The 13,556-nt window shown below is 37.7% G+C and overlaps 1 protein-coding gene across 2 annotated transcripts in view; it reads left to right on the plus strand.

Moving 5' to 3' along the window:
* Positions 1-13,556, plus strand: part of mov10l1 (Mov10 like RISC complex RNA helicase 1) — a 74,219-nt gene that overhangs the window by 28,595 nt on the left and 32,068 nt on the right. For both annotated transcript variants that reach the window (XM_043713732.1, XM_043713733.1), the window contains exons 8-13: positions 3,924-4,067; positions 4,932-5,456; positions 8,058-8,258; positions 10,771-10,885; positions 10,965-11,142; positions 13,061-13,131. In XM_043713732.1, the coding sequence (XP_043569667.1) occupies positions 3,924-4,067; positions 4,932-5,456; positions 8,058-8,258; positions 10,771-10,885; positions 10,965-11,142; positions 13,061-13,131 (1,234 nt within the window). The remainder of the gene's footprint in view (positions 1-3,923; positions 4,068-4,931; positions 5,457-8,057; positions 8,259-10,770; positions 10,886-10,964; positions 11,143-13,060; positions 13,132-13,556) is intronic.

Consider the following 13,556-nt stretch of genomic DNA (forward strand, 5'->3'; position numbering starts at 1 on the left):
CCTTTTGCCATTTGTATAGTTATCCTTAAAGGCAAAGTGAATACATTAAAAACAAGTAATTAAAAGGTATAGAAATAGGGTTGAAGAATGAAAATAAGTGGATAGATGTTGCAGAGAATTGGCTTGATTGGCCGCTCTCCACTTTGCAAAATTTTGTTTTCCCCTCATTTTTATTTTAAGTCAATCATTGCTATGTAACTTGTTAACATTTCAGAGGTGTGAATTTCCACACAATGGTTAATTACAGTGCTAAATTATTCTCAGTTAATTTGAAAAATGTATCCACATTTCCATGGAATCCACAGGGTCAAGTTGGACCATTTTATGACGTCTTATTTGTGTTCTGAAAGAATATGTGCCCAAGTTATTTCTTCCTAGAGGGACAGGGCCAGGCTAGAGTTGTGGACTATTGCCCCTCAGAGTAGGTCCATATAATATAATGGTGTCTTAAAGCTGCTCAAAAAGATATTCATGTGCTTTTTTTTCCCCAAAGATTCAACATATGGACTTTCAAACAAAGAAGTCAGGCACCTGTTCATCTATTTCAAAGACTCAACAGATCTGAGTTTTTAAATGTTAAATACCAATATCTATCTTTTAATTTAAAAAAAACTACCTGTAGTTGTTGTAGCTCTCCAAGTTTTTCCCAGCAAATGCCCTATGATGCTGCACATATAATTTATCCCATGTAGCTCTACTTGTCCCATTTTTATAGGGAAGCATGATGAATAGTACACTAGAGCTGAATTATTGGGATATCCTTTCCATTCTGGTTCAAAACCTCTAAACAAATCATGTCTCAGAATTTCTTTGTATTCCTTCTCTCTACCATTTGTTTCTTCCATCAATTTAATATTTCAGTATTGTACCTCAGTAAGATAGAAAACTATAGCATTCTCACCATTCCTGTCTGTAGCAATTCAGCTACAACTGATTTCTTGTCCTCATTACCCCATAACTGTATAAGTCTTTACAGATTATTTGAAAAATGTGCTGGAAAAACACAGGCCAGGCAGCATCCGAGGAGCAGTAGAATCGACGTTTCGGGCATAAGCCCTTCTTCCTCATTCCTGAAGAAGGGCTTATGCCCGAAACATCGATTCTCCTGCTCCTCGGATGCTGCCTGGTTTTTCCAGCACCACATCTTTCAACTCTGGTCTCCAGCATCTGCAGTCCTCACTTTCTCCTTTACAAATTATTTGACCACATTGTGAAATAAAATCAAGTATAAACCTGTCTGTCATATGGCCAGCTCCTATGTGACAATACTTGTTTCTGTGTAACTCAGATTTTACGGAAACTGTCCACGGGCTATCTATGATGAAACAGAATGATAAATTGAATTCAGTACAGACTGTGTTTAAGAACATGCAAAAACAACATTTTCATACAGTCTTTCAGATTGAGAAACTTGTGTTGAACAAAATTGCAGTGCAAAACAAAGTGCATGAGTGAACAGCATTTTAAATCGTACTAAGTTTTCTTCCTCTTCTGATTGTTTGGGAATGTGGAAGCCATTATTTTGACTTCCTTTTTTTTGCATTTCCTTAGCTTTTTCTCTTTTGGTTAGGAATGATTGTGTGTCATATTTCTCTATTGCTGCAAAATTAAGTGTGTCTAACCTGCATGCTATCACACATGATTTCCAAACAGCAAGAAGATGTACTTTTTTTCGGGGAGTACTGGAATATACAGTAACCTTTAAAACAATTTTCAGTATCCGTTCCTATTTTTATATCAGTTCAAATGACATAGATTAGTCTGCTTATTATTTACTTTGGTTTTAATTATAAAAAATTTAATTAATGACAGAAAAACTGCTTTTGTTTTGTAGGCAGCGGTATCCTGTAGTTTGGGATCAGTCTTCAGGCAATATTCAGTAATGTCCCTGGACCAATGTTTGAATAATTCAGGGAGTATTATGTGTTGTTGTAATAGACACAGCTTGCATTTGACCCCACTATTAAAGCACGTAACTAGATAGATGTGCCATTGAGATGGCTTTCATAGAAAATCTTCTTGTAAGCTTTAACTATAACATGACGTTCCCAAGCTGCATCTGTTTCCCATCATCTGTTTATGTTTGCTGTCTCCAGGATTTAATTTATTACTCAAATTAGCTTGGGCATCACAAACTTTGAAAATTTATTCAAAACAATTCCTCCAGCACATCGCAAAGCAATATAGGCACTTCGGACCATGTGATTTACTTTTCTCCCTTTTTTCAGTATTTTCCAAATCCCACCAAATATTGTCTTCACACTGTTCTGTAGCCCAATCATCCTCGCCCTGTCAGTGCATAATATTTTTGTGTGTTTTATGATGTAATCTTCTAGTTTGTGGTCTTGTCTCCCAACTGACCCCACCAGGTCGAATTGTGCACATGGAAGACATGTCTATGCGTCACAAAGACAGGAAATCACTGCCTTTTTGAGCATTAGAAAATTTGTCATAAGGTTAATAAAAGGTTGATAGGATTTGGAGTTTGAGTCATGGGGGCCAGCATCTGTGGTGGTGAAGAAATTCAAATAGCAGCACAGTAAAAATGGCATTGGACCAAACCAAATATTACAAAATCGTATACTGTGCCACAAAATAAACTGATAAAGTCTAATGAACTGTTCACACCAGATAATATTTAATATTTTCAAGCATCCCTTTCCTTCTTGAAGAGAAGACTCTATTCTATTAAAGAACATAGAACATACAGCATGGAAACAGACCCTTCAGTCTTACCAGTCTACGTTAAACATAATTCCAAACTAAATTAGTCCCACCAGCCTGCTCCTGGCCCATATCCCTCCAAATCTTTCCTATTCATGTATCTATCCAAATGTCTTTTAAACATTGTAATTGTACCCATATCCAGCACTTTCTCAGGAGGTTAATTCCACAGAAGAACCACTCTCTGTAAAAACAAAACATTGCCCCACATCTTTTTTAAATCTCTCTCCTCTCACCTTACAAATGTGTTCCCTTGATCTTGAAATCCCCCATCCTAGGGAAGTGACAACTACCATTAACTCTATCTATACCTCATTATTTTATAAGCGTCTGTCAGGTCACCCCTCAATTCTTGCGCTCCAGTGAAAAACGTCCAAGCCTATCCAACCTTTCTTTATAACTCCAAACCTCCCATATCTGCCAACATCCTGGTAAATCTCCTCTGAACCCTCTCCAGCTTGATAATATCCTTCCTATAACTGGGCGACTAGAACTGAACACAATATTCCAGAAGAGACCTCACCCGTGTCCTGTATAACCTCAACATAAAGGATAATTTATACCCATCTTAGACTCTGAATGTACTCCTATCCTATAATCTTCATTTACAAAAGCTTGTGGAACTGAATGTGCTTCCATAAGCAACATTTTCACAGCTTCATAATGCTCCATGAAATATCGCTTGAGCGTCTGCGAGAACAGATCTAAACTTAAGATCAGTCAAAGAGATTGTTGTGTTATGTTTGTGTTTTTCTGATATTGTTATCACACAAGTTGAGTATTTCCACATCTGACGTTTCTTGCTCTACCTTTCTCCATCGTCTCTCTCCATATCTCACCTCTGGCCTGTTCCTCCATAAAATTAGCAACTTGTTCCTTGAGGTGTCCCATTCTGTCTATAAAAAAAGACAGCTGCTCCCTGGAGGGACATATATATAGCCTTTAAGATTAACACAATATATTTTCAAGTATTAAAGCTACATTTTATTAGTAATTGAAATTGTGTGAATTACATTTGGAGTAGTTACATAAGTTGGTATATTCGTAATGCCCAATTGCTAAGAATTTCTCCAGTTTAAATAAAGCTGTATTTCAAATATACATAACAACGCAACAGAAGGTACTGATGCAAAAGCCAGTCTGGGGAGAACATTGCAATTTCCAGTAATGTAGCACTTTCACATCTGGCTGTTTTTCAGTTCATCAGTTCCTGCAATAACAAGCAAAGATCTTGACCCTATTGACTTGGAGTTCTTTCACAAAGAAGGATTGGAAATTACAAGGAAGATTGACTTTGGTACCATCAGACAAGGAGAGAAAAAAGACTTGATGGTGTGGATTGAGTAAGTTAATGTGAAATAGAATGTTGAGTATCTTCAGGAAAACCACAAATAAACCTCAATATTACAGCTTGTATATACATTGTTGAATATGCTTTCATTTAGTCAGCATACAGTTTCCATACATTGGCTGTTTTTGTTTTACCTAAAATTATTTTCCTCTCTCAAGAATGTTTATAAGTTTCAATGTTATCTTGTTAACTTTGAAGCCTTTAGAGGGAAAAGTGGATTGGAAGCCCTTGGTTAATAGCACAGTTGGTGAAGCTCCACCCCAAGGGGTTCACGCTCTCCACCATCCTTGTCTAGGGCAGCTAGATACTTCACTAATCTCGACTGCATGTGCAACATTTAATCAATTGAATTTAACAGCTGAAATACAACCGCCAATCACAGTGTTAGGTGCTTTTTAAGAGTATATGTGCCATTTCTTTTGGTGCCAGATCAGTTATTAATTTTAAATCTGAGGTAGAGTGATTTTTGTTAATCGAAGGCATTGAGGGATATCTGCAAAGGAGACTGTGAAATAACTTTGCTTATCAAACATAATTTTATTGAATGGCAGAACAGGCACAACAGTCTAAATGGCCTGTTCCTATGTTCTTGCAGTGTACTATCGAATAAACAGTTGTATTTTAACAATAGCATTGAGGGTACAAAATCATGCAGGAAGTATTTGACCAAACTGAATTGAATGATATTGAGTCAGATTTGAGAAGTGCTGTCACTTGAGTCTGAAAACTTCTGGGCACCTTATTAAATGTGTGTGGTTTTCTAACTCTCAAAGTAATGGAGGGAGTGATGTAAGTTGTATTTGTATAATCGATGACCCTTTTTATTTATTTTATTTCTGTCATTTTCTGATTTCAGGAACAAAGGAAAGGAGGCACAAAGCCTTTTAAAGTATAAGCTGGCGGGATGGGAGAGAGACAATCAGTTCTTTATGACATCCCCCCAATTACTCACTGCCTTTGAAAATGGATCCAAACAACAGACCCACACTAAATTTGCATCCAACTGTAGAATGACTCAATCCCAGTCGTCATGTATGGCCCTTGGCTCTTTTCTGCCCAGAGAATCAGATCAGCAAGATTCTAAGCTTCCCAGTGTGACCTTTGATCAGAAAATTGTATCTTCACCTCCGGAAAGAACATCATCCATGCAAGGTGGTTCACTTAATTCACAAAGCACTCGAGACGATAAATTCCTGAATAATCTATCATCAGCCTCTGCAAATTGCATAACTCAGCTCAGTTGTCTGCAAACTCTTGATGATGCTCATGTAAAATGTGAAAAGGTGACGCACGACCTCAGCCCAAATGAAGAAATTGGTGAAAGTCTGCTGCAAATATTACCTGGTGGAAAAGCCTACATAAAACTCATGTGTGAAGCAAAGTAAGAGTTTTACTATTGAAAATTAATTGTCAACGAGAATATTGATGCACAAAACTATCTATTGTTTAAAAATAGCTAGATCAAACTTTAATTCTTCATTAATGCTTGAATTTCAATATATTTATGATCCCCAAAAAATGATGGCATAGAAATTGAAAGTCTCGGCTAATTTAGGGTGAATGTGAAAAATTCCTATTTTTCTTTCTGATTTTAAATGTATAAATCGCCCCAAAGTAGATCAGGAAATTCCTACTTTCTAGTTTGGTAATAGTTGACCAGTCTTTTTCCCGCATTGGTGGAACACAAACTGGGACATCAGTTACATGTTGCTGCTGAGCAGCTGCTGCTTGATAACACTGTGGATGACACCGTCCATCACTTTACTAATGATTGAGAGAAGACTGATGGGGTAGTAATTGGCCAGGTTGGATTTGTCCTGCTTTTTATGTACAGTACATACCTGGGCAATTTTTCATATTGTCAGGTAGATGCCAATGTTGTAACTCTACTGGAACAGCTTGGCTAGGAAATGACACAAGTTTTCAGTACTATTGTCGGAATGTTGTCAGGACCCATGGGCTTTGCTGTATCCCCAACTGTGTCGTGATATCACATGACATGAATCAAATTGGCTAAAGAGTGGTATCTGCAATGCTGGGGACCACTGGAGGAGGCGGAGTCAGATAATCTACTTAGCACTTGTGGCTGAAGATTGATGCAAATGCTTCAGCTTTACCTTTTCAACTGATGTGTTAGTCTCTTACATCATTAGGGATATTTGTGGAGCCGCCTCCTCCTATGAGTTGTTTAATTGTCCACCACCATTCATAACTGGATGTGGCAGGACGGCAGTGCTTAGATTTGCTCCATTGTTTGTGGGATCACTTAGTTCCTCTATGACTTGCTGCTTATGATGTTTGGCATGCAAATAGTTCTGTTTGGTAGTTTCACCTGCTTACTTTCATGTTTTGCTTCTGCTGCACTCTCCACTGTGAAGCAAGGTTGAAACCCTGCCTCAATGATAGTGGTTGTTTGGGGGAATATGCTGGGCCATGAGGTTGCACATGGTGCTGGAGTTCAATTCTGTTGCTGTTGATGGCCCACAGCACCTACTGTTGTCCAGTCTGAGTTGCTAGATTAGATTAGATTAGATTACATTACATTACATTACATTACATTACAGTGTGGAAACAGGCCCTTCGGCCCAACAAGTCCACACCGACCCTGCCGAAGCGCAACCCACCCATACCCCTACCTAAACTACAGGCAATTTAGCATGGCCAATTCACCTGACCTGCACATCTTTGGGCCGCGGGAGGAAACCGGAGCACCCGGAGGAAACCCACGCAGACACGGGGAGAACGTGCAAACTCCACACAGTCAGTCGCCTGAGGCCGGAATTGAACCCGGGTCTCAGGCACTGTGAGGCAGCAGTGCTAACCACTGTGCCACCGTGCCACCCACAGTTGCTAGATCCAGTTGCTTGTGTGTCCATTTCACCTCAGATTCTCTTGGGGAAACTAATGACATGGGATGGTTTTGAACTATTTTGTTATACTATTGATAGCACTTTTCGCAAAGTAATTGAAGTATGTGAGTTGTGGATGCAGGTTGGAATGTGCAATTTTAGCAAGCTGGGACATTCAGCAACAACAAGCTACAGTAACATTCCAGCTTTCATCTTCATAGACCTGTTGCAACAAGTAACTGAAAGGAACAGGAGGCTGGCACAAAGGGAGAGATTAGACCATGAGCCAAAAGTTAGTTTAAGTGACACTGTGAATTTTGTTTGAATAGTATTTATTTTTGCTTAAAATATGTAAATATTTGGGATGGCAGTTAGTTAAGCACAAGCAAGATAAACATCCAAGCATTGATGTCAGTATGTGGATTTTTTTTGTCGATTCTTCAGATACAATTTATTAAAGAATTTTTTAAAAATAAATTGGAACATGCTGTCATAAATAGAATATTTCCAATACTTGATTGTCATCATCTTTTAGGTGTGTATATAGCAATGTAAAATTGGTGGAATACTTGGATTGCAAAACCCTTTAAAGATGTTCTCCATGTTCTGGCAGTGAGCTTACTGATCTTGATCAAATATCTTTCCAAAAGATTGCATGTTTGTTTTATCAATGTTGTGTATGTTATGTTGTGTGGCAAATATGGTGACCATGTTTCAAAATCCTGATGGAAAACAGTGCAATATAACAAGACTCATGTACCTGCTTCCCCACAGTTTGCAGTGTGGATGATATTTTAGTGTACTAACTTCTTTAAAAGGAAAAGTTGATTCAGATAGATGCAAATTGTCACAGTCTTAAGTTTCCCTTTGTCATGCAGTGTATAATTCAATTTCCAATAACTTCTGCATTTAGAGTGGCAAAAAAAAACTAGTATTTTTATTCAAATCTGAAATGTAATGGATTTCTATATTATAGACTTCACTGTGATGTGCATAAATTGTCATTGGAGAAAGAGTTGACATATGCCAGGATGGATTTTTAAAATAGCATTTATTTTATTTGAAATATGTATTGTTTTAAACAAATTGCAATAATTATACTTTTTTTACATTATTGTATTTTTGTTTTGCAGAAATCCTGGTCGTAATAAAGATTTTCTCTTGCTTTATTTTAATAATTTTATGATGGGATGTTATGTGGAGGTGGATGTAACAAGTGATGAGGAATATCTACTGGTACCAAGATCCAGCTATCACCCCATACAATCCAAATCCTTTCAATCAGATCAAAAAGAAACGAACTTCACAGTTGTGAGTGTGAGAAATCCTTCAAGGTATCATACATTTTTGATATGTTATGCCAGCAGATGTGGTATTGTCTTAATCAGAAGATTCAGTATTTTTAGTAACAAGAAAATGATGAGCAACATGTGATGAGAAAATTATGAAATCAGAGTAACTGTGCCTCCTACGGGATGTGGTTGTGTGGATTTGCATTTTTTTAAAAACTAAATCATGAGCTCATTGCTTAGAAATCGGGTGCGGAATTGAGTCTACCCAGTAACTGACTAATTGAAGTCTGAATTAAATATGTTATTGTTCTTTTGGAGGGTTGGTGTGGACCCGATGGGTAAAATGGCCTGTTTCCACATTGTAGGGATTCTGTGTTTATTTTCTAATGGCCAGGGTTTGATTCATCAGTAAATATAATGAATCTGCTTTCACACCTTTTGAGGTGCTGCATTAATATATCAATCCTACTGTGATAATTTATTTGTATTTGAGAAGAACAGATGAAATGGGAAATATAACTATATTTCGTACATGCTACTGCATCATTTTCCTTTGTTATACAATACAGTTACAGCAACATTATTAGCTTTGAAGTCTGTTTGCCTGTGTAACAATGGCTGGACGTTGTGAAGAACATAGAATTACTCTCGAGCTGACAAGGTCAAATTACACATTCCATAAAAGCAGTTGGGTGTGTCTCGTCTCCCAGATGCGCTAAACAGAATTCTGTTCCAATCTTCTTTCCTTGCAAAGAAATGTGGTTGAAATTATAGCTTTCTGGAACGATGTTTGTTAATGAACTTGAAAGTTTGAGCATGTCATATATTAAATATCATCAGTGGAATGATGGACTGTAGAAGTTCCTGATGAGAATCCTAAATCAGGGTGAGAAAAGTAACCAGAAGCAAGGCTTTTTAACTGATGTGGAAGGATGAATTAATCAAAATTAATCCCAAATTGGAACAAAGTTAAAACTAGGGATAATAGAGCAAAGAGTTTTTAAATGTAAATGTTACAGTTACGTCAACCAGTCTGTAAGATGGTAAGTGCTTAAAAAGGGCCAGGACTCAAACTGTCATAGGGCATTATTAAACTGAACGGCAGATGCAGAGGTAGTCTAGAAAAGCTGCTGAATGTGATCCTTTAGAGCTCCATCCAGTGGTGGAAGTGTGCAGCTACAGGTCTGACTATATACCTGTAACATCAGACAATATAGTGAGCAATGTTGATTTGATTTAATTTGTTACTGTCACATGTATCAAGATATAGTGAAAAGTATTGTTTTGCATGCCAACCAAACAATACCTTATACAGGTACACCAAGATAATATAACAGAATGCAGAATATACTGTTACAGCTACAGAGAAGGTGTGGTGAAAGATCAACTCTGATATATGAACGGTCTGTTTATAAGTCTGATAACAGCAAGGAAGAAAATGTTCTTGAATCTATTGAAATGTATTTTCAAACTTTTGTAACTTCTCCACAACAGAAGAGGGTGGAAGAGAGTATAACTAGGGTGAGAGGGGTCTTTGAGACCTGCTTTCTGGAGCGGGTAATGTAGATGGAGTCAGTGGAAGGGGAGTGGTTTTCATGATGGACTGGGCTGCATTTGCAACCTTCTAAATTTCTTGCAGTCTTGGGCAGAGCAGTTGCATATAAGCTGCGAAGCATCTGGATGGGATGCTTTCTATGGCGCATCAGTAAAAATTGGTAAGAGTCATTTGTGGACATGCCGAATTTCCTTAGCCTTCTGAGGAAGTAGAGGTGTTGTTGTGCTTTGTTGACTGAACGTTGATATGGGTGGACCAGTGTAGATTGTTGGTGATATTTGTTCCGAGGAGCTTGAAGCGTTCAACCACGTCCACCTCAGCACCATTGACACAAACAGAGCCATGTCCTCCACTCTGCTTCCTGAAGTCAATGACCAGCTCCTTGAATTTGCTGACATTCAGGAAGATATTGTTGTCCTAACACCATGCCACTAAGCGCTGTATCTCTTTCTTGTACTCTGTCGCGTCATTGTTTGAGATTCAATTCACTACAGTGGTGTCATCAGCAAATTTCTAAATAGAGTTAGAACTGAATTTACCAACATAGTCATGAATCTCTAAGGAGTGCAGTAAGGGGCTGAGTACTTTGTAAAAACTTTTTGTGTGCTCCTTCTCATCCCTATCTCTATAGCAATTCTCATCCTATTACCTGGTGTTAAAGGCACAAAGTCACATCTGTAGCTGTACACTTCAAAAGATCCCATTCAGCAGCTTTTCCAAACTGCCCCTGTGCAATACCTACTCTTCTGATAAGTTTAATAATACTCTTTAACATTTATTCTCCTGGCCCTTTTTAAGCACTTACCATTTTATAGATTAGTTACAAGTAGGATTAAAATCTACTTTCAAGTAAAAAACAGCCAGATTCGCCACTTGGTGAATTTAATGAAAAGGTTAAATGTCTGCTTGATTTGCCTTCAGTTCAGATTGTATAGTCAATGCAAAGTACTTAGAGGTTTTGAACAACAGCACGTCTAACTTTGTTAATATTCTGTCTAGACTGGCCAGACGGCGCATACCTAGCTTTCTTCCACAGTATGCTGTGCCTGAGAGATTAAAAGAGTGCATTGAAAGGGATGCAGATATCCTGACCATTCAGCCAAATCTTTCAGAGGTTAGTAATTTATTTGTATCCAGTTCTTTTTTTTTAATCTCTGCTTAAAGTGAATGTTTGTTTTGTTTTTTTTTTAAAGACTCTGAGCATGTCAAAATATAAAGATCATTTTTCAACACTTCTGTGGCTGGAAGAGATCAAAGCCAAGATGGAGATGAGAGAATTTAATATTCCCAACGTGACCTTGAGAAAGAAAGGGGACTTCCTTATTCTGGAGGTGCCAGGGTTGGTTGAAGGCCGGCCGTCGGTATCTGTTGGTTAGTTGGACGTAAAATTCATTTACAGACTCTCTGCGGGCTAAGATTTGAACAGTTGCCCTGTGTTTGAAAGGACATTTTGCGTATTCACCACAGTTACCTCAATCTCAGCTTTTGAAACTCTATTTCTATTAGATATCAGGGTCAATTTAAGTTTCTAGCTCAATAATTCATTCATGAATATGATGCCAAATGGTGTGGCCACAAAACTAATTTTGCAGCATCCTGTGAGGTATGTTAAATATAGCTGTATTGATTCAGTTCCATAAAACTGCCATTATGAAGTTTGAAGCACAGTTGTTGGTTTTAAACAAAAAGCACAATAGCAAGTTAAAAGAGAGCTACTGACTAAAGTGTCAGGAACAGGATGCAGATATTCTGCTGAAGAAAGACAAGTACAAATCCAGCATTTTAAACCTAAAAATGAATTGATGCAAGTAAGAACTGAAAGAACTGCAGATGCTATGCATCAGAAACAGAAGTTGCTGGAAAAGCTCAGCAGGTCTGGCAGCATCTGTGAAGAGAAATCAGAGTCTGGTTCAGGTTTGGTGACCCTCTAACTACTGGTAGCTAGGCAAATATCGGTTTGAATGCAGAAGATAGGGTGGAGGGAGGGGGTAAGGAGTAAACAAAAGGTGGAGAATGGCTATTAAATCTACCTACAAAAGCAGAAGAGTACTCAAAGGAAACTGGAATTGGGAAGGAGTACCAATGAGAAGTAATATTTAAAAGGAAAACCAGAGATAGCAAGCAAGGCTGATCAGGATGGGAGAAGTATGGTTTTAGTCATATTTGGAATGTTATTGTGTACAAATGAAAAAGCCACATACCGTTTTCTGTTAATCAGCATTCTTACGACCTTCTAGAAAAAAAGGTATTCACATAGTACATCACCAAAAATATCCTAAGTAAAATTCAAACTTTGTTATTTGGAATCACAGTCTGAGACAAGCTGGTGGAAATATTTAAAGCTAGTAGCTATCCGGGTTTATGTAGTGTTTGTCCCAAAGTGCTGAGAAAGATTTGTATGGGTTTATCAGACATTCAGTATCATTGAGGGGACCCATGAGAGAGGGAGAAACAAGAGCTTTGGTATTTATATAATGCCTTACACCATGTCCCAAAATGCATCCTGGCCGTGAAGTACTTTCGAAGTATGGTCATTGTGGTAATGTAAGAAATGGCAGCTAACTTGCACAGAGCAAGTTCTCAAAGCGCCAACACACTGGGAGAACTCAGTGATTTTTGTATCATTTGGATTTTTTTTTTGTTCACCTAATCATTTGAACAATGACTTCTTCATCAATAAAGCAGTTCCTTGTCAAACTAGTTTAGAAAGTTATGCTGTTAGTGACTCTGGGGGAAATAACGTGTCTTGTTATTTGCAATTAGTGGTAAGGCCTCTTATTGATATAGAAAGGAGATTAAAGTTGAAGTGTGGCTCCAGTATAGCTCGTGCAATTATCTGCTGAGCAAAAGGAAATGCCCCACAATTACCGTTTGAAAGCAATACTGTATTCCATTGCTGATAACATGAAAATATACAGATAACACAATTTGTGTGTTATTACAGTGAAAATGTTGAATTCACCAATACTTTGAAATAAACAATATAAATAACACAGCAAAACAGAAATGTAGTGTCAAAAATTTAAATAGCTTGAAACAGCATAACCTGTAATTTTCAACTGAACTCTCATTCAGGTTGTGTTTTATGTTCAAGGTTATATCCTTGAGGCAAATCGTTTGGGGATGAGAAAGAAACTTGACTGATTCTTTCTCCAGTTATTGACATGAAGGGTACATCAAATCATTGGTGAATGGAAAGTGGATTTTTGAAACGCTGTTATTTGGACAAATGCCTTAATATTTATTAACTTTTTAAAAATTTTTTGAAATTTATTTTCTTTGCCATTAGGTGACCGAATCATATTAAAGAATTCATGTTATACAGAATCTGAAGTACGATATTCTGGCTTTGTACTGGAGGTAAGTAGGCTTCACCTGACTCTGGGCTAACAATATTCTAGGAAATGTGCAGATCCTAATTCAGTTTAGTATTTAAACATTCCACTTTCTTACCCAACTGCGTACAATGCATTTAAAACAAAATTCTCAGCTACAACTATATGACGGAAATTATGGCATTATGGAAATTTTAAAAGGATTTTATTGCATCAATATCGTAGAATCATAGAAATCATACAGTGTGAAAACAGGCTATTTGGCCTAACAAGTCCACACCGACCCTCCATAGAGTATCCCAGCCAGACCCTTTGCCCTATTCTATTACTCTACATTTCCCCTGACTAATGCACCTAACCTATACATCTGTGAACACTATGGGTAATTTAGCATGGCCAGTTCACCTGACCTGCACATCTTTGGACTGTGGGAAGAAACCAGAGCACCTG

This window comes from Chiloscyllium plagiosum, chromosome 23 (genome assembly GCF_004010195.1).
Source record: "Chiloscyllium plagiosum isolate BGI_BamShark_2017 chromosome 23, ASM401019v2, whole genome shotgun sequence".
In the NCBI taxonomy this organism is placed as follows: domain Eukaryota; kingdom Metazoa; phylum Chordata; class Chondrichthyes; order Orectolobiformes; family Hemiscylliidae; genus Chiloscyllium; species Chiloscyllium plagiosum.